This window comes from Wolffia australiana, chromosome 6 (assembly GCF_029677425.1).
Source record: "Wolffia australiana isolate 7733 chromosome 6, ASM2967742v1".
Classification (NCBI taxonomy): Eukaryota; Viridiplantae; Streptophyta; class Magnoliopsida; order Alismatales; family Araceae; genus Wolffia; species Wolffia australiana.
This window is the reverse complement of record NC_135840.1, coordinates 11,949,088-11,969,835: the sequence shown is the minus strand read 5'-3', so window position 1 is coordinate 11,969,835 and position 20,748 is coordinate 11,949,088. Positions and strand designations below refer to the sequence as shown.

General features: G+C 44.2%; 2 protein-coding genes across 2 annotated transcripts; one reads left to right on the top strand and one right to left on the bottom strand.

Moving 5' to 3' along the window:
• Positions 1-705: 705 nt before the first annotated feature.
• LOC144704118 (transmembrane protein, putative (DUF2358)) lies at positions 706-3,668 on the top strand. Its single transcript, XM_078576365.1, has 5 exons — positions 706-872; positions 1,667-1,893; positions 2,505-2,585; positions 2,690-3,043; positions 3,481-3,668. Exons 1-5 carry the CDS (start codon positions 761-763, stop codon positions 3,580-3,582), a joined length of 876 nt encoding a protein of 291 aa, XP_078432491.1. The 5' UTR covers positions 706-760; the 3' UTR covers positions 3,583-3,668.
• Positions 3,669-3,686: 18 nt separating this feature from the next.
• Positions 3,687-16,694, bottom strand: LOC144704117 (aspartic proteinase 36-like). Its single transcript, XM_078576364.1, has 10 exons — positions 16,343-16,694; positions 15,808-15,937; positions 15,480-15,724; positions 15,119-15,343; positions 14,502-14,664; positions 14,329-14,399; positions 5,223-5,313; positions 4,693-4,768; positions 4,204-4,275; positions 3,687-3,973 (listed from the first exon to the last, which is right to left on the bottom strand). Exons 1-10 carry the CDS (start codon positions 16,600-16,602, stop codon positions 3,828-3,830), a joined length of 1,479 nt encoding a protein of 492 aa, XP_078432490.1. The 5' UTR covers positions 16,603-16,694; the 3' UTR covers positions 3,687-3,827.
• Between the last annotated feature and the right edge of the window lie 4,054 nt (positions 16,695-20,748).

Sequence of the window (20,748 nt, the reverse complement as noted above, 5' to 3'; positions counted from 1 at the left end):
AAAGTTTAGGTAAGGTTTATGTCTTTGCTAAAAACCCGGACTGGACCGGGACGGTCAAACCCTAATTTCAACTACATCTATTGAACTATGTCAGATCTTACGCCTCACATCCGCTAATTAACATATATGCATGAATTCTTGGAAAAAAACATAATACGCATGAAATCTAAGTATAGTTCCAGAAACCGCCCCATCTGTTCGTCTCGGGCAAATTTCCATCCCGATTTTTGTCCAACCTCGTGGACGGGACAATTTTTTCGTCTTGGGACAAGAAAACCATCCCATCTGTGTCCCGGGACTAGTATAGTTCCAGATCGTCCGGGACGTGGATGATGGTCGGGACGGGACGAAGATCATCCGTCCCACGTCCGAAATCAGTCCAGGGACGTGGACGGGACGGTTTTTTTCGTCTAAGACCTCCGAACGGGACGGTTTTTTCGTACGAATGAACGTAGCCCGTTCCCTCCATTGGTCTCAGGATGAATTTCCATCCCAGTTTTCATCCAACCTCGAGGACAGGATGATTATTTCATCCTGGGACGAAAAAACTGTCCCATCCGCATCCCTACACTATACACTTAAGATCTGGGGTTCCAGTTCTTAATAGTCTTGTCCTAGCAATGGTGACATTTTATCTACATGTTGAGTAAATGGGCCGGGGGACGGGCCCACTTATATTGGTTATTCGGGCTCGGCCACCTCCACCACACATCGCTCCAACAAGAATGAGGCTGGAAGGCAATCCCTGGCGATTCCCGCCATGGCGGCCCTCTCCTCTTCTCCGGCCGCCTCCGTCTTCCGTCTCACTTCTCCGCCATTCCGCACTCGCCTCGCCGCCCGCCACCGCTCTTGCGTTCTTCCCCCTTTGAGAGGTACGCGCTAATTCGAGCTCTTTGTTCTTGAAAATTGCGAATTAGGGCTTTTTTTTGGTGTGTGATCTTCTCCTGAATACTGGTTGGATCACATCTGCTCTTGAAAAATGTTATTGAGGGGGTTTTTCTTCTTCTTTGTGATACTTGGATCGCCTGTTTTCGCAGTTTCTGTGCCCTAGTTTACGGCGATTAGAGGAATGGATCTCTCTAATATCTGCGAAGACGTGATTTTTCCGTTTCAGAGAATATCGACAAGATTTCTCCCCCCATCTTTCTGGAGATTTATCGCCGAGACAGTGAATCAATGTTTTAAACGCCGCTTGAGTAATAATGGATTAGATGAACAAATGATTTTTTTCTGAAATACGTTACGAATCGGTATCGGTGTTCATCGAAGCTTCCGATTTGTCACTGTTGAGTTAGAATCTAACGAATGTTGCTTCTCAAAGAGAAAGACTCACTCAAACAAAAGACCTTACGACTACGAATTACAGAAAGTACTTGGAGAAAATTTATGATTTCCACAATAATTTACCGCCAGTCGACGGAAGTTTTTCTTGTGTTGTTGGATTTCTTTTTCTTCATCCAAGAAAAGCATCCGTCACAGTTAATAGCTTCTTTTTTTTCATGGCTAATTTCGATTTCTGACTTTTGGACAAGTCAGGTCCAAAGGCAGCATTGTTGAAGAACTAAGAACAATAATTAGGACTGATTTTCATGAGATCAATACTAAACTTTGTGTGTTTTTTTTAAGAAATCAATGCTAATTTCTCTGGGTGAATACTTACCTGCAGTTTTGGATGAATCCAAAAGCTCAGAAGTTTCTGTAAGCACCGAAATTAAGAGATCCGTATCGGATGCTCTGGTTGATAGCATAGACTTTGGCGAGCTTTGCAATGATTTTGTTTGCGTCAGTAGCCCATACGTCGAGTCTACCGCTCGGCAGCTCGCGAGGGATATTCTAGAACAACGAGAAGGCAACCGTGCCCTGGGATCCTATGCCACCACTGTCAAATACAAGGTGATTCTATATTCTTGTGTATTTTATGGTCTTGTATTGTACTTGTGCAATCATTTATATACATGTTCATACATGTATACATTTATATGCATTGACATACTTTCTTCAGAAAAAAAGCATGGGCATACATATAATTTGTTATGTACTCGTAGACGTATACACTTAAAAAGCGAAGATCACCGGAGATTGGCAATCAACCTGATACTATAAAAACATAGACAAATGCAGAAAAGACCAAACTATTCCTCAACCATTCATGGCCTTCTAAACCAGCATGAAACAAAACTCCCCATTTCATAAATGACATCGTCCATCGAAGCTGTCCTCCCCTTGGAAAATCTCATTACAACGCAGCCAGATAATCCAAAGCACTGCAAAGATACTTCTCCACTCTGCCTCCATCCTGACTTGACAAACATGTATGCCTCTACACAGCAATACGCATACACAGGTAAACCTATACTTATGAACATATATACACGTATACACACATGCATATGCATATAGTTATATGAATATGCATATTCAATTCCGCCACCTCTTTCAGTTTATCCTTTAGCCTCTGATGATGAACAGTACTTTTGGCAAACTGAAATATATTTTTCATCCAGGATCCACTTAGGTCATTCACGGGCCGAGAAAAGTACAAGAGATTACTATGGTCGAGCCAAGCTCTTGAAGATTCCTCAGTGGTGAACATTGTGACCACATCATTAGATTTATTTCCAGTTTCAATTGTTCTTTGACAATTTCAAAGAACCTCATCTGATGGAAAAATGATTTCATTTGGCTTCAGACAGTGCAAGAGATGGCGATGCTGTCAACAAGCCTGTTGAGCATTAAGTGGACTCTGAAAGGAAGGCCGAAGAACTTCGTACTTTCTGGCGCAGCCGGCGACTTAGTGCTCAGAGTGCATTCCCAATTCACGCTAAATCAGATCAGTGGGCAAGTAATAGAACACGAGGAATCGTGGGACCTTTCGTCGTCTTCGATATTGAGCCAAGCTTATTTCTGGGCTTCGCGTGCCATTTACTCCACCATTCAGGCAGGAGATGATGCCATGGAAAGTGCCAAGAAGATTAGTAAGGACATGTCTTCTGAAAAGGAAACTACAGATATCTATCCGGATCCGCTTGGAGATCCAACCAAGGTTAGTTTTTTGGGTCTGGACCGATCAAATTTCTACAGACTTTTCTTGAAGGATTTGGGTTAAAGTTTTTATTACTGATTTCTAACCTTGTGGATCATCATTTAAATTTAATTTCCTATTCTGGTCTCCTACATTCCATCGTAAATTAGTTGGCATGATCTTCTATGACAACTTGGTCGGAGATCCGGCCAAGTTTTACATGCTTTTTTAGGGTTTCGGGCAAAAGTTTTTATCAATGATGTCAAACTTAGTAGTACATCCTATAATTTATTTCCTCCTCTCGTCTATAAACGAGCCTCTGGTCATTAACATTTCATGCTAAATTGGATGGAGATTCCAATCCATCACAGTTTTCTAAATTTCTCAAGACATTTGTTAAGGGTTTTGGTGTAAAAGTTTTGTATTGATGTGTAAAATTTTCTTCCTTTCTGCTGCAGTTTTTTCAGCGGGATGACGGGTTTCAGAGGGATGTATACCAGATCGCCCTCTTCCTGGCGGTTGTATACTTTGTTGTGCAGTTCCTAAAGTTGACCCTCTGAGTAAGAAAAATAAAATCCTTTCTTGTAATTATATAAGTGTCAGCCTTTTAATCTAAACGACGCATACTCATGAACTTTTTCCTCTCTGGGCCTTGGCACCGACATTGATAAGTCAAGTTATGTAAAATGATAAGTCAAAATGTTGGAGATTAGAACAGTCTCATACAGCATATGGTGCGGATATATCTATCCATTTCGCACTAAAGAATGATATTTTAAATTGGGCAGGTGTAGGCAGTGTTTCATCACATCAGGCAGTATAACTTGGCAATAATGATGAGAAATAGGAATAACCTCCCCATCGTAAATCTGCAGGCTGAAGAAATATTCTGACCTTTAATGCTGTAAACTACTCCAGAACTGCGATCCCGCACTTTGATGCTCGAAGAGCCTGACGATAATTTGATTTAATCAGAAACGAGGGAGAAATTTGCACACATATTGTTAGTTTTACTATGGTAGAACGAAATTATCGCCCATGATGAGCTGTTTTGGAAAACTAGCAAATTCCACAGATCCGGAGATGCCTATGTTGGAAAAGTAGCAATTTTATCATATTTAATTATTTTAATTTTATCAAATTTGGGAACATCGAAATGAAATAAATATAACAAGGCTTACAATTGTACTCCGTCCACCCGATCTCTTGATTCTCCAGATCATAGAAGACTAGTTTATTCGACAAAACTAGATCTGCAAGCAAAATATAGGCAAGATACTGTTACTACACGAAATGTTACTCCGTTTGACGTAATATGATCATCATAGATTAAACATGATTAAAACTGTAAAAGGTTAATTCAAAAATCAATCAAAACAATAAGATATAGTCTAAATTCAGGCCAAAAGAACCAAAAAGTCCAAGATTTCATCAAATTAATGAGATTGCGATTTCAATCAATCATTGATAAGATGCAGGTGAATCCATCCGATTACATTTAGATCGGATCGCCGACCCCTACATGGTTTCATACACATAGAGAAGTAATATAAATTGTTTACGAGAAATTTGAGATCAGAAATTCAAATTTTAGAAGTCTTAATTAGATAAAAAGTTAGCGAATGAAGTCAAGTAATATTGGTTTAAAACTGATAAGAACAAAAAAATACCTCCCAAAATCGTAGTATCTTTGCCGTCCCTCGATTGCACACCACTACTTTGCCAACCAACGCACCAGATGTTTCCCTGAATATTGGAGAATAAATTGCATTATTCTTAAGTTCGTCTTTAATTTACCGGTTACCCTGCGGAAATATTCAAATATAGTTTATTTCACAGGGCATTAGAAATATGAAAAATTAGGAAATAGTTAAATACAATTTCAGACAAGAAATATTAGCGACTTAAGAAAGGCAATGTACGTGCCAGCGAAATCGGTACACTATTCGGACTTGTAATTGTCAATGTCATCGTGTCCTGCTTAGATACATACAATCAGTTGGGATAATTCCACTTATGAAATCTTTTTTTTTCCTCGTAACTAGGAATTCTTTAAATGAAATATTGAGGAAAACTGATTTAAAGCTTCCGTTCATATTTCGATGCATAGATAACTTAAAACAAAGATTTGAAACCGAAGCAGAATCAGAAGCAGCATACAATGCAACCGATGAAACTGTACCAGACTACCCATACTTACTCGATTCTCGAACAGATAGTCGTGCGGATAGACTCTCAGTGAAAGTGAATTTTCAAAATGCAACGTGACAACTGGAAAACCGTCGTCCACACTGAAATGATACAGATGAACAAATCATTAGTAAGATATAGAACCAAAAGTAGGGTTAAGGGAATGAGATTCTCTACTCCAGAAATAAAAATATATTGATAAATCTACCTTAGAGACCTAAATTTTATCATACAAAAATGTAATTTTCCTTCTTTAGAGGGCGAGACATCTTAGTCATAATAGAGCCAGGCATTTCTCTCTTCCATTCATCAAATCTCACTGATTTTTTTTGAAAGAAAGTAGGAAAGATCACACAAAGTCAGTGACCCTCCTCATGAGATAAAATATCTTATCGTTAGGCACATGTACGGCGTAAAAGGCCAACTGGGTTCTTGGCCCGGAGCGTTTACACCATGCAGCGGTAAAACCTGCAGCTGTTTGTACCCCAGTATCCATCGATGCTTCCTGTTCGTTGAAGATGACTTCGTTCCTCTGCAGCCGTAGTGCCCATAGCACTAGGAAGGGTCAAATCCACCCCCTTATAGAGTCCCAAAAATACTCCTCTGATGAGACATCCACCCTCATGATTGGTTCACCGGACCACACCGTTCTGGCAAAGGAGCAGTCAAAAAAGAGGTGAGCGGAATCCTCATTATTGCTTGAGCACAAAGCACGCAGACCGAAGCTTCTGGGAGCCATCTCTTTTGGACAATCTTTGTCACTAGTCTTCCTCAGAGGAGTAGCTAACAAAAAAAATTCACCATATGATGTGACACGCATGGAGGATACTTGGTTCCTCCCCAGTCTGTTTGCGGCTGAGCTTCACATTAGCATCTCGAACAGAAAAGGATGTGCCTATTCACTCCCACCCATCCTGTGTCCCTCTTATAAGAACCTCGACTAGGTTCGTATCGGAAGGGGATTGGAGGACGAGGTGAGGTAGACGTTCCCGGGGTAGGAGAGTCGAAACGGGAATGATCAGGACGAGGCCAAGCAGCGGGGATAGGGATCGGCCGAGGACGAGTCACCTGATGACACGGTGAAGGGTTGACGATCGCGGGAACGGGGATTGTCGGAGACTAGAAGGGAACCGAACGGCAGAGGTAGGGATCGGATTGGAGGAGAGCTGGCTGAAAATCCGGTGAGATGATCGCGGGGATGGGGGATCGCTGGACGGTCAGGGGAACGGGACCGAGACAAGGAGGATCGAGAGAGTGAGCCAAGGGCCGATCTTACCTTAATTCTTGACTGCCCTCCTCAAGGGAGGGTTACACATATTTATAAGAAAAGGAAGCAATCTACCCTAAACATGAAATGACTAAACTGCCCCTAGTGGGCTAAACTTCCTAAGATACCCTTTGGGGGTAGAGGATCGTATCACCCTCCCAGTGAGCGTAGGTGGATTAGGGTTTGTTGGAACATCATAAAATCTTCCATTCTTTGGTTGGATAGGGTGTGTGAACCGAGAAATGAAAAGGAAAAACTTAAAATTACCCAACATAAGAAATTACAAGTGTTTATATGGGAACCCTAATGGGTTGATTTAGGAAAATGCCCTTAATGGGCTAATTAGGAAATATAATGAGGATAACATAGGAGTCATAATGTCCACACTCCCCCTCAAGCTGGAGCGTGGATGTTTTCCACACCCAGCTTGACACTGAGTTCCTCAAACCTAGGGGCATGAAGCCCTTTGGTGAAGATGTCTGCAAGCTGATCTGCTGATGGTACATATGGCGTGCAGAATTTCCCCGACTCCAGCTTCTCTTTAATGAAATGTCGATCGATCTCTATGTGCTTCGTGCGATCATGCTGGACCGGATCATGAGCAATGCTGATAGCCGATTTGTTGTCACAGAACAGCTGAACCGGGGAAGGAACTGGACACCGTAGCTCACTTAGGATCTTGGTGATCCAAAGGGCTTCACAAAGACCATGCGCAAGTGCACGGAACTCAGCTTCAGCACTGGATCGAGATACCACCGTCTGCTTCTTACTCCTCCAAGTAATAAGATTGCCTCCCAAGAAGGTGCAGTACCCGGAGGTAGACCGGCGATCAACCACGGACCCGGCATAATCCGCATCGGTATATACCTCTAGTCGAAGGCCATTGTGACGACGGAACAGAAGTCCACGGCCAATCGTCCCCTTCAAAAAACGAAGAAGTCGATGGGCAGCATGTAGATGGCTCATTCGAGGATTTTGCATAAATTGACTAAGAACACCCACTGAGTACGTGATGTCAGGGCGAGTGTGAGTGAGATAAATCAGTTTTCCCACAAGTCTTCGATACTGTCCGGGCTCAGCAAGATTTTCATTCTCATCAGCACCAAGTCGATGATTTGCATCAATTGGGGTCGAAATGGGCTTGGAGCCCTCCTTGCCAAGCTCAGAAAGAAGATCCATCGTATACTTACGCTGACAGATAAAAATCCCACTGGAGGAGTAAGCCACATCAATACCAAGGAAATACCGTAACGGACCAAGATGACGAATAGCAAACTCCGAAGACAGATAAGTAGCCAGCTGGGCGGTAGTTTCCATATCATCACCCGTGATAATAATGTCATCCACGTAGACGAGAAGAATAGCAACTCCCCCTGACGTGGAATGACGGTAGAAGAGGGTGTTATCTCCATTACACTGGCGATATCCACGGTGCTTCATGGCCATAGTGAAACGGCCAAACCAAGCACAGGGAGATTGCTTCAAGCCATATAAAGCTTTCTTCAAGCGGCATACAACCGAGCTCGAGGTAGAGGGAACTAAGGAGGCATACCCAGGAGATAGAGCCATATAGATCTCCTCAGTCAAGGCACCATGAAGAAAAGCATTCTTGACATCGTATTGCTGCAATGTCCAGCCACGGTCTGCAGCCAAGGCCAAGAGAATTCGGACGGTATTCATCTTAGCCACAGGAGCAAATGTTTCCTGATAATCAATGCCATACTTCTGTGTAAAACCCTGCGCCACAACACGTGCCTTGTGCCGTTCAATAGAGCCATCAGAATGCTGCTTCACAGCATAAACCCAGAGGCTGCCAACCAAGTGCTTGCCCGGTGGGAGAGGAACCAGATCCAATGTATCATTCAGAGCGAGTGCGTGAAGCTCCTCCTCCATAGCCCGACGCCAATGAGGAAGCGATAAGGCAACGTCCACTGTCTTCGGGAGGGAGATGGAGTCAAGGGAGGTGAGAAGAGCATGGAAGGATGGGGAGAGGCGATTGGATGATACAAAAGCGGTTAATGGATATAATGGTGAGGGGCGAGGACAAGACACCAAGGCTAAGGAGGAATTTTCTGGAGGAGTGGAGGAGGATGAGTGTATTGTAGGAGTGGGGGGAACACAAGGTTTTCGACGAGCGAGGGTGAGACCATAACGTTTTTTGGGAGGGCATCGGCGTAGAGGGAAAGGAGCACCAGAGGGAGGAAGAGATGTAGCGGATGGGGTATCCTCTGGATGAGTTGATGGGGCGGAAGGTGGATCCTCAGTAAGATCAGGTGGGGAATCCGGGGAAGGAGCAGGAACGGAGGATGACAGATCCACGGGAGGGGCTGGTGGTGACTCTTCAGAAGGTACTGGCGAGGAAGGAAGGGATGCTGGTAGAGACGTGGGTGACGGGGGGAAAATAAGAAATTCAAGAGGATCCGACTGATGGGGTAAGGAAGGGGAGACGTGAGAAGAAGAAGGATAATAAGGGGTAAATTCGTCGAAGGTGGCATCCTTGGTAACGATAAATCGACGAGAGAGCGGATGGTAACACCGATAACCCTTTTGGGTGGGAGAATAGCCGACGAATACACATTGGATAGCACGAGGGGCAAGTTTGTCACGACCAAGATAGTGGTTAGGGACAAAGCAAACACACCCAAAAACACGAGGGAGAAGATTTGTTCGAAGGGAAAGATTTGGAAAGAAATGCTGGAGACGCTCAATGGGAGTAGAATAATCGAGCACCCGGGACGGAAGGCGATTTAGGAGATGAATCGCGGTAAGAACGGCTTCGCCCCAAAGATACTTGGGCACATGCATGTGAAATAAAAGGCTTCGAGTGGTATCAAAGATGTGACGAAATTTTCGTTCTGCTACACCATTCTGCTTGGGTGTGTATGGGCAAGTGGTTTCATGGATAATGCCTTTTTGTTTGAAGAACGTGGTTAACGTAGAATTGACATAGTCTCGGGCATTTTCGGAGCGGAAGCGACGAATGGGAGTAGAGAATTGGGTGTGAATAAGAGAGTAGAACTGAGGGATCACAATGGATATATCTGATTTATGTTTTAATAAATAGGCCCACGTGAAGCGAGTAGCGTCATCAATGAAAATGCATAACCACCGAGCTCCAGAGGCGCTGTGAACAGGGGCTGGTCCCCACACGTCGGTGTGAATAAGGGAGAAGGGAGACATAGAATGAGAAGAACAAATAGGGTACATCATACGATGATGTTTGGAAATTCGACAAGCGTCACAAACAAAGCGATCAACAGAATGACCTTGAAAGAGTTTTGAACATAAACGGTGAAGAGTGTCAAAAGACGGGTGGCCGAGACGTCGATGAAGAAGCCACAAACGTTCATGGGACGCCGAAAGGGAAACAGCAGCAGCAGCAACAGAGAGAGAGGACGAAGGAGGTCGAACAAGGTAGAGGCCCTCATGCTCCTCAGCAATGGAAATCGTCCTCCCCGACACCTTATCACGGTAAAAACAGGTATTAGGAGTGAAGGTAATGTCCTGGTTTAGATCACGAACAAGACTGGATAGAGAGAGAAGATGGTGAGCAAGACGAGGAACATGAAGGACTTTAGGGAGGTGCAGAGAAGAAGAAAGAGCGACACGTCCAATTCCGGCGACAGTGAGAAGATCACCGGATGCAGTTTTTACTTTGGAAAAACCGGAAACAAGTTCATAAGTCACAAAAGCTCGCGGATTGGGTGTCATGTGAGCAGTGGCACCCGAGTCAAGAAGCCAAGTGGAGGAGGAAGTAGAATTCCTAGAATTTGACGGTGGTATAGGAAGAATGGTGGACGAACCTGCATGGGCTAAGGAGCACGAGTCCATGACTGGAGGGTCAAGCAATCGCCGGAGACGTTTCATTTCCTCAGGAGTAAAGCTGGTAGGCGAGACATTGGTGGGAAGAAGACCATATGGCATAGGTACTTGACCAGGCGGGGGCACTTGGCTAGCAGAAGATGTGACAGTAGCAAGATTGCTTTGTTGCATTCGCTTCCGTTGAAGCTTAAAGCAAGTCTCCTTCGAATGACCTCGCTTCTTGCAGTAATTGCAGAAAAGCAAAGGGTCACCTTTAGGAGATTCCTCAGTCCGAGTAGGGGGACCACGAGGCAAAGCTCCGGTGGATGTAGTCGTCGTCGGAGGTCGAGTAGAGGCAGGCGACTGGACAGCAAGTGCCGAACCCGGGGTCTGAGTCTGCTGGAAACGGGATTCTTCAACCCGAGCACTACGAAGCGCATCTTTGAAAGTAAGCTCTTTCTCCCGGTGAATAAGCTGAGCCCGGAGAGATTCATACTCTGGGTTAAGTCCCATAAGGAACTGGAAGACCCGAAGCTGAAGAGTGTACTTTCGGTCCACGGAATGAGGATCAGGTGGCATGTAATGATCAATCTCATTCCATAGGGAAATAAGCTCCGTGCTATACTCCATAACAGATCTGTCCCCTTGACGCAGGTTGGCAGCCCGATGCACTAGCTCATATAACGTGGCGATGTTATGCTTCTTGGAGTGACTTTCAAGGGCAGCTTCCCACACTGCTCGAGCCGACTCGAGCGACAAGAATTCACCCTTAATGCTAGGCGAAACACTATCCAGTAGCCAACGGTGAACTACCCCTTCAACATCCAGCCAGTCGTAATACTTGGAATCTGTCCTGGGTGGTCCATCTTCAAGCAAATGACGCATCAGACGACCTTTGAGAGTGATCTGAACATACTGGCGCCATTGAAGCAAGTTGAAGCCAGTAAACATCCCATCCGGAGGCATCTTGGGCAGAGAAAAAAGTCCAGACAAAGTAGACCAATTTCCTGGCTCAGGAGACGACCCCGGTGCAGGAGGCGACCGAACAAAGCTGGGTGGAGTAGATGCTAGTGTCACATCTGAGGCCTGCGCTTCGGGATGATCAACAGTCTCAGGGTTCTCCATGGACGTCTGAAATGTTGAAGTTGCAAAGTGGAGTCCGGACACGGCGGAGGCCACACGGAGGACTCTGGTCGTGTGGAGCAGGCCACACAAAGGAAGGCCTCCGAGTCAAGGGAGGTGGGAAGACCGTGCAAGGACTCCGAGTCAAGGACTGTGCAAGGAGTATTCCAGTCGAACACACGCCGAACGGTTATAGAAGACCGCCAAACAAAAAATACTCCGCACGGTCAGAGAAGACCGCCCTGTGTGACCCCAGCCCGGTGTGACTCCGCGCAAACTTCCCGCTCGAAGAAGTACTCCGCACGAGGAACTCCCGAAGAAGCTCTCCGCGTGAGGAAGTACACCGCGCGAAGAGGAAGAGTCCGCACGAAGGAATCTTCCGCGCGCGGAGGATGTTGAAGGGAGTCCGCGCGGAGGAAGTTGCGCGAAGAAGCTCTCCGCGCGAAGGAGTCTTCCGCGCGAAGGAGTCTTCCGATGCCGGAAGCTCACGCAAGGAAGAGGTCGGAGCGGCTGATGTCTGCCGGAAACCGCCGATGAGCAGGTAGCACAACCAAGGTCGAAACTAGGGTTTTTTTTTTTTTCCTTAGCTCTGATACCATGTGAACCGAGAAATGAAAAGGAAAAACTTAAAATTACCCAAAATAAGAAATTACAAGTGTTTATATGGGAACCCTAATGGGTTGATTTAGGAAAATGCCCTTAATGGGCTAATTAGGAAATATAATGAGGATAACATAGGAGTCATAATGTCCACAGGGTGTATTCTCTCATATGATCTCCTCTCATGCCGCACGTCATGCAGGATTTGTGAGTACCAACCTGTTACAGTGCCAATGAGGCAATATGAAAAGCAGAAATTACAGAAGTAAAATAAAGGAGGGGGAGCATCAGATGCAGAAGCACGTGACAATTAAAGAAACCGTAAGTAACTTCCCATGTGGATGGGAAGTATAAATAAAGGGTGGAAGGTGAATGCAAGGGGGGATTTTCTGGCTTTGAGAGGAGACACAAGGTAGCTCAGCTGCATTCTGCGGTAGCTCTATGAGTTGAGACTCAAGAAGGAGGATCTTGGAGATCAGGGAGAGTGGAGGATTGTCGTTCCAGGCGGCAAATCAAGTAAGAACCTAAACGGCATTTAAACGGAAAATCACCATCTAAACGGCAAATCAAGTATGAATTTTCTTCTTGAAAGTTATTTGGATTTCAGAACAATACACAAACTTACCCTCTTGAAGTGTCCATGAGTACCATCTCAACTCGGCCAGAAAACTTCAGAGCCATGTAAAAATACTTCACAAAAGTAGCTTGGATTTATCTTTCCTCACATGATATCTTAGATTATATGCCAAGAGGAGGACAATGGTAGTGGTGCTGTCGACAGACAGAGGGGAAATGGCAGATGCCCGAGCAAATGTCATAGTGCCATGCAGGCTGACGAAGGACAATTCATCACACGGTATCACTGCCATAGCGTCACAAGAGGTGCCCACGCGTACAGCACCAGAGCGCCCATAGAGTTTATTGATTAATATCATCAGAGCGCCAGTGACACAAGTAATGGGGCACTGAGATGGGCCTCTATGCCATCATATGAGAGACTCTATGCCATCATACGAGTAATAGGGCACAGAGACATGAGAGACTCCAAGCACGGCCATAGTGGCTCCTCAGCAGGAGATACAAGTTAACGGGGTCACAAAGGTCTCTTGAGCAGTGTGGCATCCACACCGGCAGCAAGGCCCCAAACTTCAGCTGGCAGGTCTGGTAGGCTCTAGGTTCAATCTATTCGGTGGCCTTTGAATCTCAAAGAACAAAACAGGTGATCTTGAAACTTGGCGACAGCAACAAACATACTCCATTCACTAGCAGGCCCCGTGCGTTGCAAGTGAGAACACCTCTAACACAAATGTGGTGATAATAAATCACAAATCGGTCTTTGTAGACCAGCATGCGCTACCCATGCATTTGCCAGGGTGTCTACCATCTCCCCGCTGATGTCTGTCAACAGTGCCACTAGAATTGCCCTCTTGTTGACACAGGGCACTAAAGTTACAAGGTGGTTATGTCAACCATCATGCGGGCAAGGTAAAATGGAAGGCTATTTGGGTAAATGCAAGTTTCGTCCTTGGCGCTGAAGTATTTGACCCCTGTTGAATAAATAAGAAATACAAAAGATCTCCAAAAAATGCACTTGGGCGAACAAGTATGATGACACAGTGGAAAATGCATGTACAAGCGAACATCATGTAGTACCAGTAATAGTTCCCACGGATAAGGAATTAGACTGCTTACCTACCAAATTTAAAGGAGAAATTTGGGGACCATACGAACAATTGGTCCATGCCAAATAGAAATTCCTTTTTTTGGGGTAAAGCAGCAGACGAATCAATTTATTTATGCTCGATTGGGATATACATAACAGGTCAGACATCAATTGGAAGAGCATACCCCCTTTTTGCACGGCAAGGTTACGAAAATCCACGAGAAGCAACCAGATGGATCTGTTGTGCCAATTTTTATTTAGCTACTAAACACTGGATATTGACATTCCACAATTTGTGCTTCCCAGTAGTCCTCTAGATATCCAAACTGACTGGTTTCTAGCTCCAAACAAATAGTCCACTAGAGCACAAAATGAAAACCCCTTCAAAACATGATTTCTTTTAGGGATAATGATAGATCGTGCATACTTGTGGCACGAAGATCGATTGCTAGGGAGTTTTTCCGATTCACTTGGATACATTATTATTTAAAATTTGATGTACCGGTTCAAAAAAAGATAGCATAAAACCGCAGGGGTAGGTTAGAGCACAACACCCAATAAGGTCCGAACCAAATTCAGTTCTTATAAGATCATTTATCAAATAATGGACATGGAAACTTCCATTGTTCAACAGAGATTGATAGAAAATAATGAAAATGGTACCTTGCAGTATATATAAAGCACAAGAAATCCTGGAGCGTTCTCACATCGAGGGTAGGTTGAGATGCAAATATCTGGAGAGTAAAAAAAAGTGAAAGAAAATACAACGTCAAGCCTTCTGGACTTTGAACTGGCGGATGCATAAAATAAATGGAAGAAAACCTCAAGAATCTTACGGCATTAATTAAGGGTCTATAAACAGATTCGGGAAGATAAGCGAGGGTTGTGCCACTGTCTATAATCGCCCCCTTACTCTGACCCACATCAAAACTGTCCGAGGGAATTCGCAAGGACTGTCCGCCAACATCGATGCCCTTCATAAGAACATTGTAATGCGGCCTATTTAATGCAAAAAGGAAACATATTAAATAGAGCGAATTAATGGAGCTCAAGAAAGGGCATAAAATTAGAAAATGATGAATGAAGAAGTGCGCTTAAAATTAGTAAAATTACAGCAAAGGTTCCATAGTTGGGAGGAAAATCGTTCCAAATAGTCTTACAAGTAAGCGTGGCATGATAAGTGAAGACTCCAAGTATGAAAAAAAGTTTATTCATTGAAATTTTAAATCAGCTCCTCATCTCGCCGTTTTCACAAGATAATATCACGCTAGGTAAGAAAAATAATCGCATTTCCCCTAAATCACAACTCAAGATCTAGGACGTCACTTCTACGAGAATAAAAAACCTTATAAAACCTCCAAACTAATAATTTCCAGAAAACAAATACGGATGCTTCGATGATCATTTTAACCAATGAAATACTTATGAAGGAAATAAGAGATAAAAGGCATACTGGTTTGGTATTAGGGGTGTTGTGTTCATTTTTGGCTCGACTACTTCCCCCAGAGCGAAAATTCCACCTCCATTTACACTATCCAAACAATGTGAAAACATTTTTCTCACTTTTCCTGCAGATGCTAGTTGAGAGATCATTGATGAATTAGACTGCCCAAAACCTAAAATTCCATCAAGCGCCCCGTTGGATGAACCCAAGTCACCAGACTGCCGAGCTCCACACCTACGCCAAAGATGGATTAATTTCAGAACAAATATAATCAACTTCTTTTCCTTAAAGTTCATTTTCACAGCCTTCTTAAGGATAAAAAAGAATGAGAAAATCAATCGCATATCAGAGACGATAAGATGGAGCTAACCCAAAAGTAACACTCCCGTTGACCAGTTGAAATTTATTGTCTCCAACAACTTGATCATAATGCAAGTTATCGGATACAAAAAAGCCACTAGTCCCACTTCCATCTCCATATAGAATACTATAGCTGCAGAGGTTATTTGGCTTGCATCCTTCTAGTTCACCATAAGTCTTCTTGCAAAAGTCTTGATCACATCTCACCAAGCCCCCAGTGGTGGAACCTTGAGGATCATAGAGCGTGAGATCAAGCTACATAAACCCACATTGAGGACGGATGATCGTCAAAAGTCACCAGATTAGTCATCAAATGATGAGAGAGAGATACAACATACCCCGAGATCGCTATGGTGGGGGCAGTTCGTGCATTGCACGCAGTTCACCCAGAGGATGTCACTCCCTGTGTCAACCTGCACATAGAAGCTTTTTGACGGATTCCCGATTGCAATTTGAGCGTAGTATAGCCTAGATGGACAAAAAAATCGTACAAATTTTAAGGTTACCGAAAGGATCATCTAACAACAATTTTAACATCACGGAAACTTTCATCTAAAAGTAATTTTAATGTCAGAGAAACGATCATCCAACAATAATTTAAAGGACGCAGAAATGGTGATCTAAAAAGCAATTTTGAGGTTACAGAAACGATCATCGGACAGCAATTCTAAGGCCACAAAAGCGATCTAACAAGAATTCCAAGGTCACAGAAACGATCATCTGACAGCAATTCTAAGGCCACAAAAACGATTTAACAAAAATTCCAAGGCCACAGAAACGATCATCAAAAACCAATTTTAAGGTCACGAAACGATCATCAAACAGAAATTTCGAGTCACAGAAACGATCATCCCGCGGTAATTTTAAATTTACCCAGCGTCAGAAGGGAGGCCAATGCCGCCAATAGGAAGATTGACGGCGGCGAGCTTCCGGCCATGGCGGCGAGCGTCGTGAGCCCTAAGTTCGCCGGGCAAACGATCCCGAGAAGCGAACCGCCGTCGCACCTGGATCACAACGTTCGCGCCGGCGATGGCCGCGCCAGAACAGATCAGCGCGAAAACGAAGGCAATTTGTAGGATCACAGACGAAGGAATTCCTCTTCCCGCCACGATCCTCTTCCTCTCGAGCTCCATCGCCTCTAGATCTTCGTTCCCGTCTTCAATGGCGCCGGGCAACGACCCTCCAAACTAGGAATTTCTCTCTCTGTCTCTCTCTATCTCTTTCTATATATCTCTCTTTCTGTCTTTTCCTCAGGTCAAGAGATTTCTAAATACTATCTGTCGTGAATAGTCGGTTAGCTTCTCTCTCATTAACGTCTATCGCGGGGCCCACCGAAAATCCACGTCACCGCTAATCTTCCCACAGAAAACAAAGTAAAGGGGATGGACGCGAACGGGACGGTTTTTTCGTCCTAGGACGAAAAATCGTCCCCTCCGCGAGATTGGACGGAAATTTGCCCTGAGGCGAACGGACAGGAAGGCTTTCCTATCGTCGTACGAAAAAACCGTCCCGTACGATCTGAAACTTCGCCACGTGGCATCGATTAATCAATTCCTTGACATTTTGCATCAAAGTCCCTACTTTTTTTGTGCGTATAAACTGATACCCCCCCAAAAGTAATTGTACATATGTAGCTCTGCTTTCTCTCTCCTCTATATTTCTCTAGAAACTTAGAAAAGTATACTAAAAAAATTTTAAATGTGATCTTTTTTCCCTGGACGGAACGAAACTGGCGAAGTTGGGATGCAGATAATTTTTTCAATGGACAAATCCCTGGACGGGACGCTTTGGACGAAGTTGAAATATCCGGACGTCGAACGGGACGATATTCATCCGTCCGTCCATCGTCCACGTCCTGGATGATCTGGAACTATACAGACAAGTGGGTAATGGTCTCCCTATCCTACGTCCCAATTTTTAGAGGCTCGTCTGAACCATCCTGCCCGTAATCCGTCCCGTCCCGAATAATTTCATCCCATCTTAGACATTCTCGTCCCAGACTGACAAATAGCTCACCCTTGTGAACGCTTGGCTCCCCGTCAGCTTACCCTCTCTGCTCCCTCTTGGCTAGTGGTCAGCTTCCCCCCTCGGCCTGTGCTCGGCTTTCTGTCTCAGCTCCTGCTCGACACACCCTCTCAATGAGACCTTTTTTTTATACTGTGGCAATGAAATGTCCCATCTGGAGACTGACGGATGATTTTACATTCCGTCATTAGTCCGAATCTCCTGGACAGGGCGTTGTTTTTGTCCATGGATGAAATAACCGTCCTATCCGCCTCTGTGCACTATATGTAAGGCCTGTGGACATATGCCGGTTGTGTCATTTGTCTTCGGAAAGTGGATAAGATGGAAGATGTCCATTCTGTCAGAATACATTCTATCATCAGGTATCAGTGAATTATGCTAGGTTTACAACTGTCTTCCCGCTTTTATGTTGTTCGTTCTGTCCAGCCCCTTGGACGGAAATGGAATGAAACTACAGAGCCAGTGGCAAATGACTAGGATTGTCGGACAGATGATGTACTGCCTGGTTTCGACATTCGTCTTTGTCCGGACCATGGATTAATGGGCGGAATCATTTCTGCCATCAGTCATTTGTTTGTGATGACAGATGATTGATGGTGAAAATGATGAATGAATGATGGATGATGACTGATAGCAATATTGGATGGCAGAAACGTGAGAAAAAATTTAAAAAAAACGTTGGATGAATAATATTAATGTCAAATATATAATATATGTTTTATTTAATATATTGGAATATAAACTTATCAAGGATTAATAGTCTTAAGACCACAACTGTGACTATTAAGATAACAGAAGACAGCAGAAATATAATAGATAACTAATACATTAACAAATGCGTTATCAATAGTAATGATGTATGTCGTTGACAATGAATGTTGTTGATAAGGATGTTGGCTGTCATTAATGACAGCCAACAGGGGGATGTTTACCACAAGGCTCAGTCTATAATGGGGACGACAACCATGCCACTCATCTATGGGGACACAACTGTGGTTGATGGGGATGACGACCATCATCAACAGAGACAGATATTTTCGTCTACAGGGATGACAATTGTGACGACCATGATGATACAGTAATTGTAGTTGACATGGACGAGGTGGATGATGACCAAAATGGCTATTGTCAGAGTGACTGTTGACCATGACAATTGTTGTCAACTGGGGCGTTGACCATCATCAATGGAGACAATGACCTAGTTCAACAGAGTGTAATTCACTGTTGTCAACATGGATAATGGGGACAACGACGATCATCGAATGGGACAAAGACCACAACAGGTGGTTTGAATGGGAACGTTGACTACCACAATCATTGTCAACTAGGACAGAGACTGTCGTTAACTAGGGAATGTGAATCGTCATCCGTCACGTCACACGTCACCGTGACAGAAACATGAAGGATGACATGACGGTGACAGAATTCAGAGGTAGTGACAGTGACGGTGACGCGTGATGAGGTTTTACGTGATGGTGATGTGATGGTGACGAGGCGCCCTAGACGCGTGACGTGACGGCCGTTACGTTAAATTTCTAGATACATTTAAAATAGAATGATAGAAAGAGATATAGAGAGAGAGCCACAAACAGAGAGAGAGAGAGAGAGAGCAAACGAGCCACAAACAGAGAGCGACAGAGAGAGTTTGTGGAGAGAGAGAGATAGAACAAAATATCGAGAGAGAGAGAGAGAGAGATAGATAGATAGACAGAGATAAGAAGGATAGACAGAAAGATCTTCAACAAGAGGAACGAGAGAGCGCCGGAGCGCCTGAGAGAAAGAAAAACAATAGAGAGAGGAGCGAGAGATAGAGAGAATAGCACGAGAGAGAAAGAGGGAGAGAGAGGAACGAGAGAGCGAGACTAGAGCGCCAGAGAGAAAGAGGGAGAGAGAGGAAAGAGAGAGCTACAGAAGAGCGCCAGAGAGAGGAACGAGAGAGAGAGAGAGAGAGAGAGAGAGAGAGAGAGAAGCGGGAAAGAGGAGAGAGGAACGCGAGAGAAGAGCGAGGAAAGAGAGAGAGAGAAGAACGAGGAACGAGAGAGAGAGGGAGAGAGATGAACGAAAGCGCTACAAAAGAGCACCAGAGAGAGGAAGGAGAGAGAGAGGGAGAGAGCAACGAGAGAGAGAAGAGCGAGGAAAAGAGAAGAGAGAGGAATGAGAGAGAAAGTGTGGAGAGAGAGAAGAGCGAGGAATGAGAGAGAAAGAGGGAGAGACTGAGAGAGAGGAACGAGAGAGAGAGAAGTGCGCCAGAGAGGAAGAGGGAGAGTCGTTCAGATAATTGCACGTCACTGGGAGAGAGGAAAGAGAGAGAAAGAGGAGCAATGAGAGAACGAGAGATAGAGGGTGATAACATGAACATAAGAGCTAAAAAAGTGTCAAATTCATCATATTTTTGGGTTTTTAATGCTTACAAACATTAATTTCTAATGCAGGTTATCATGATTTCTGGTCAAAAGAAGATTTTCCTTAAGTTTCAAGTTAAATAAGACTTTTAATAAATAATTAGTTCAATTTATACATTTTAAACATTTTTAAAATGAATTTTAAAAGAAATTAAATGTTGAATTGATCTATTTCTATTAAGAAACACAAAAGAAAAAAATAAAACGAATTTTAGAAATTAATAAAATCATTTTAGGCATTAATAAACATTTTTTAGAATTTATTTGAACTGTTTTTAGGTTAAAAACCTTTTTAATAAAACTGGCCCTTATTGGGCCAGTTTAATCGGAAGTTTAGTGCGCAGGGACACACCGAGGAGAGCGCGAACCAATCAGAAGGCCGCGCTCAGCTTTCAATGCGTAACACGCACGCACATGCGTCATGCATGTCGCACATCACGTGCGGCACGGCGCGCACCGCACGCGCCGCGACGTGGACCAATCCCAATCAACTTAACTCAATTCGGTGCGGGGCGTCGTGGACCAATCAGAAGAGAGAGATCTAAACGTAAGCGTCTTCTCTCTTCCGTGTGTTTCACATGCACGACCCGCTGTGCACACGACCAACGGAGCTTCACATCGCCACGTGGCCGAATCCGAAGCGTTCGTGCACCCTGCATACAAAACGATTAACACAAGAAAAATAACAGAATCGGAAGAACATGTTCTTCCGATTCCACGGCGATAAAAGGGGGAAACGAAAAACTCAGCATCATTCTTGATTTTTAAAGCTCAAGGAGAGACACCTAGCTCCCTTGAAGACTCAAGATTCAGCCAAGAAGAATTCGGAGTTTGATTGGAGGAAGAAATTCA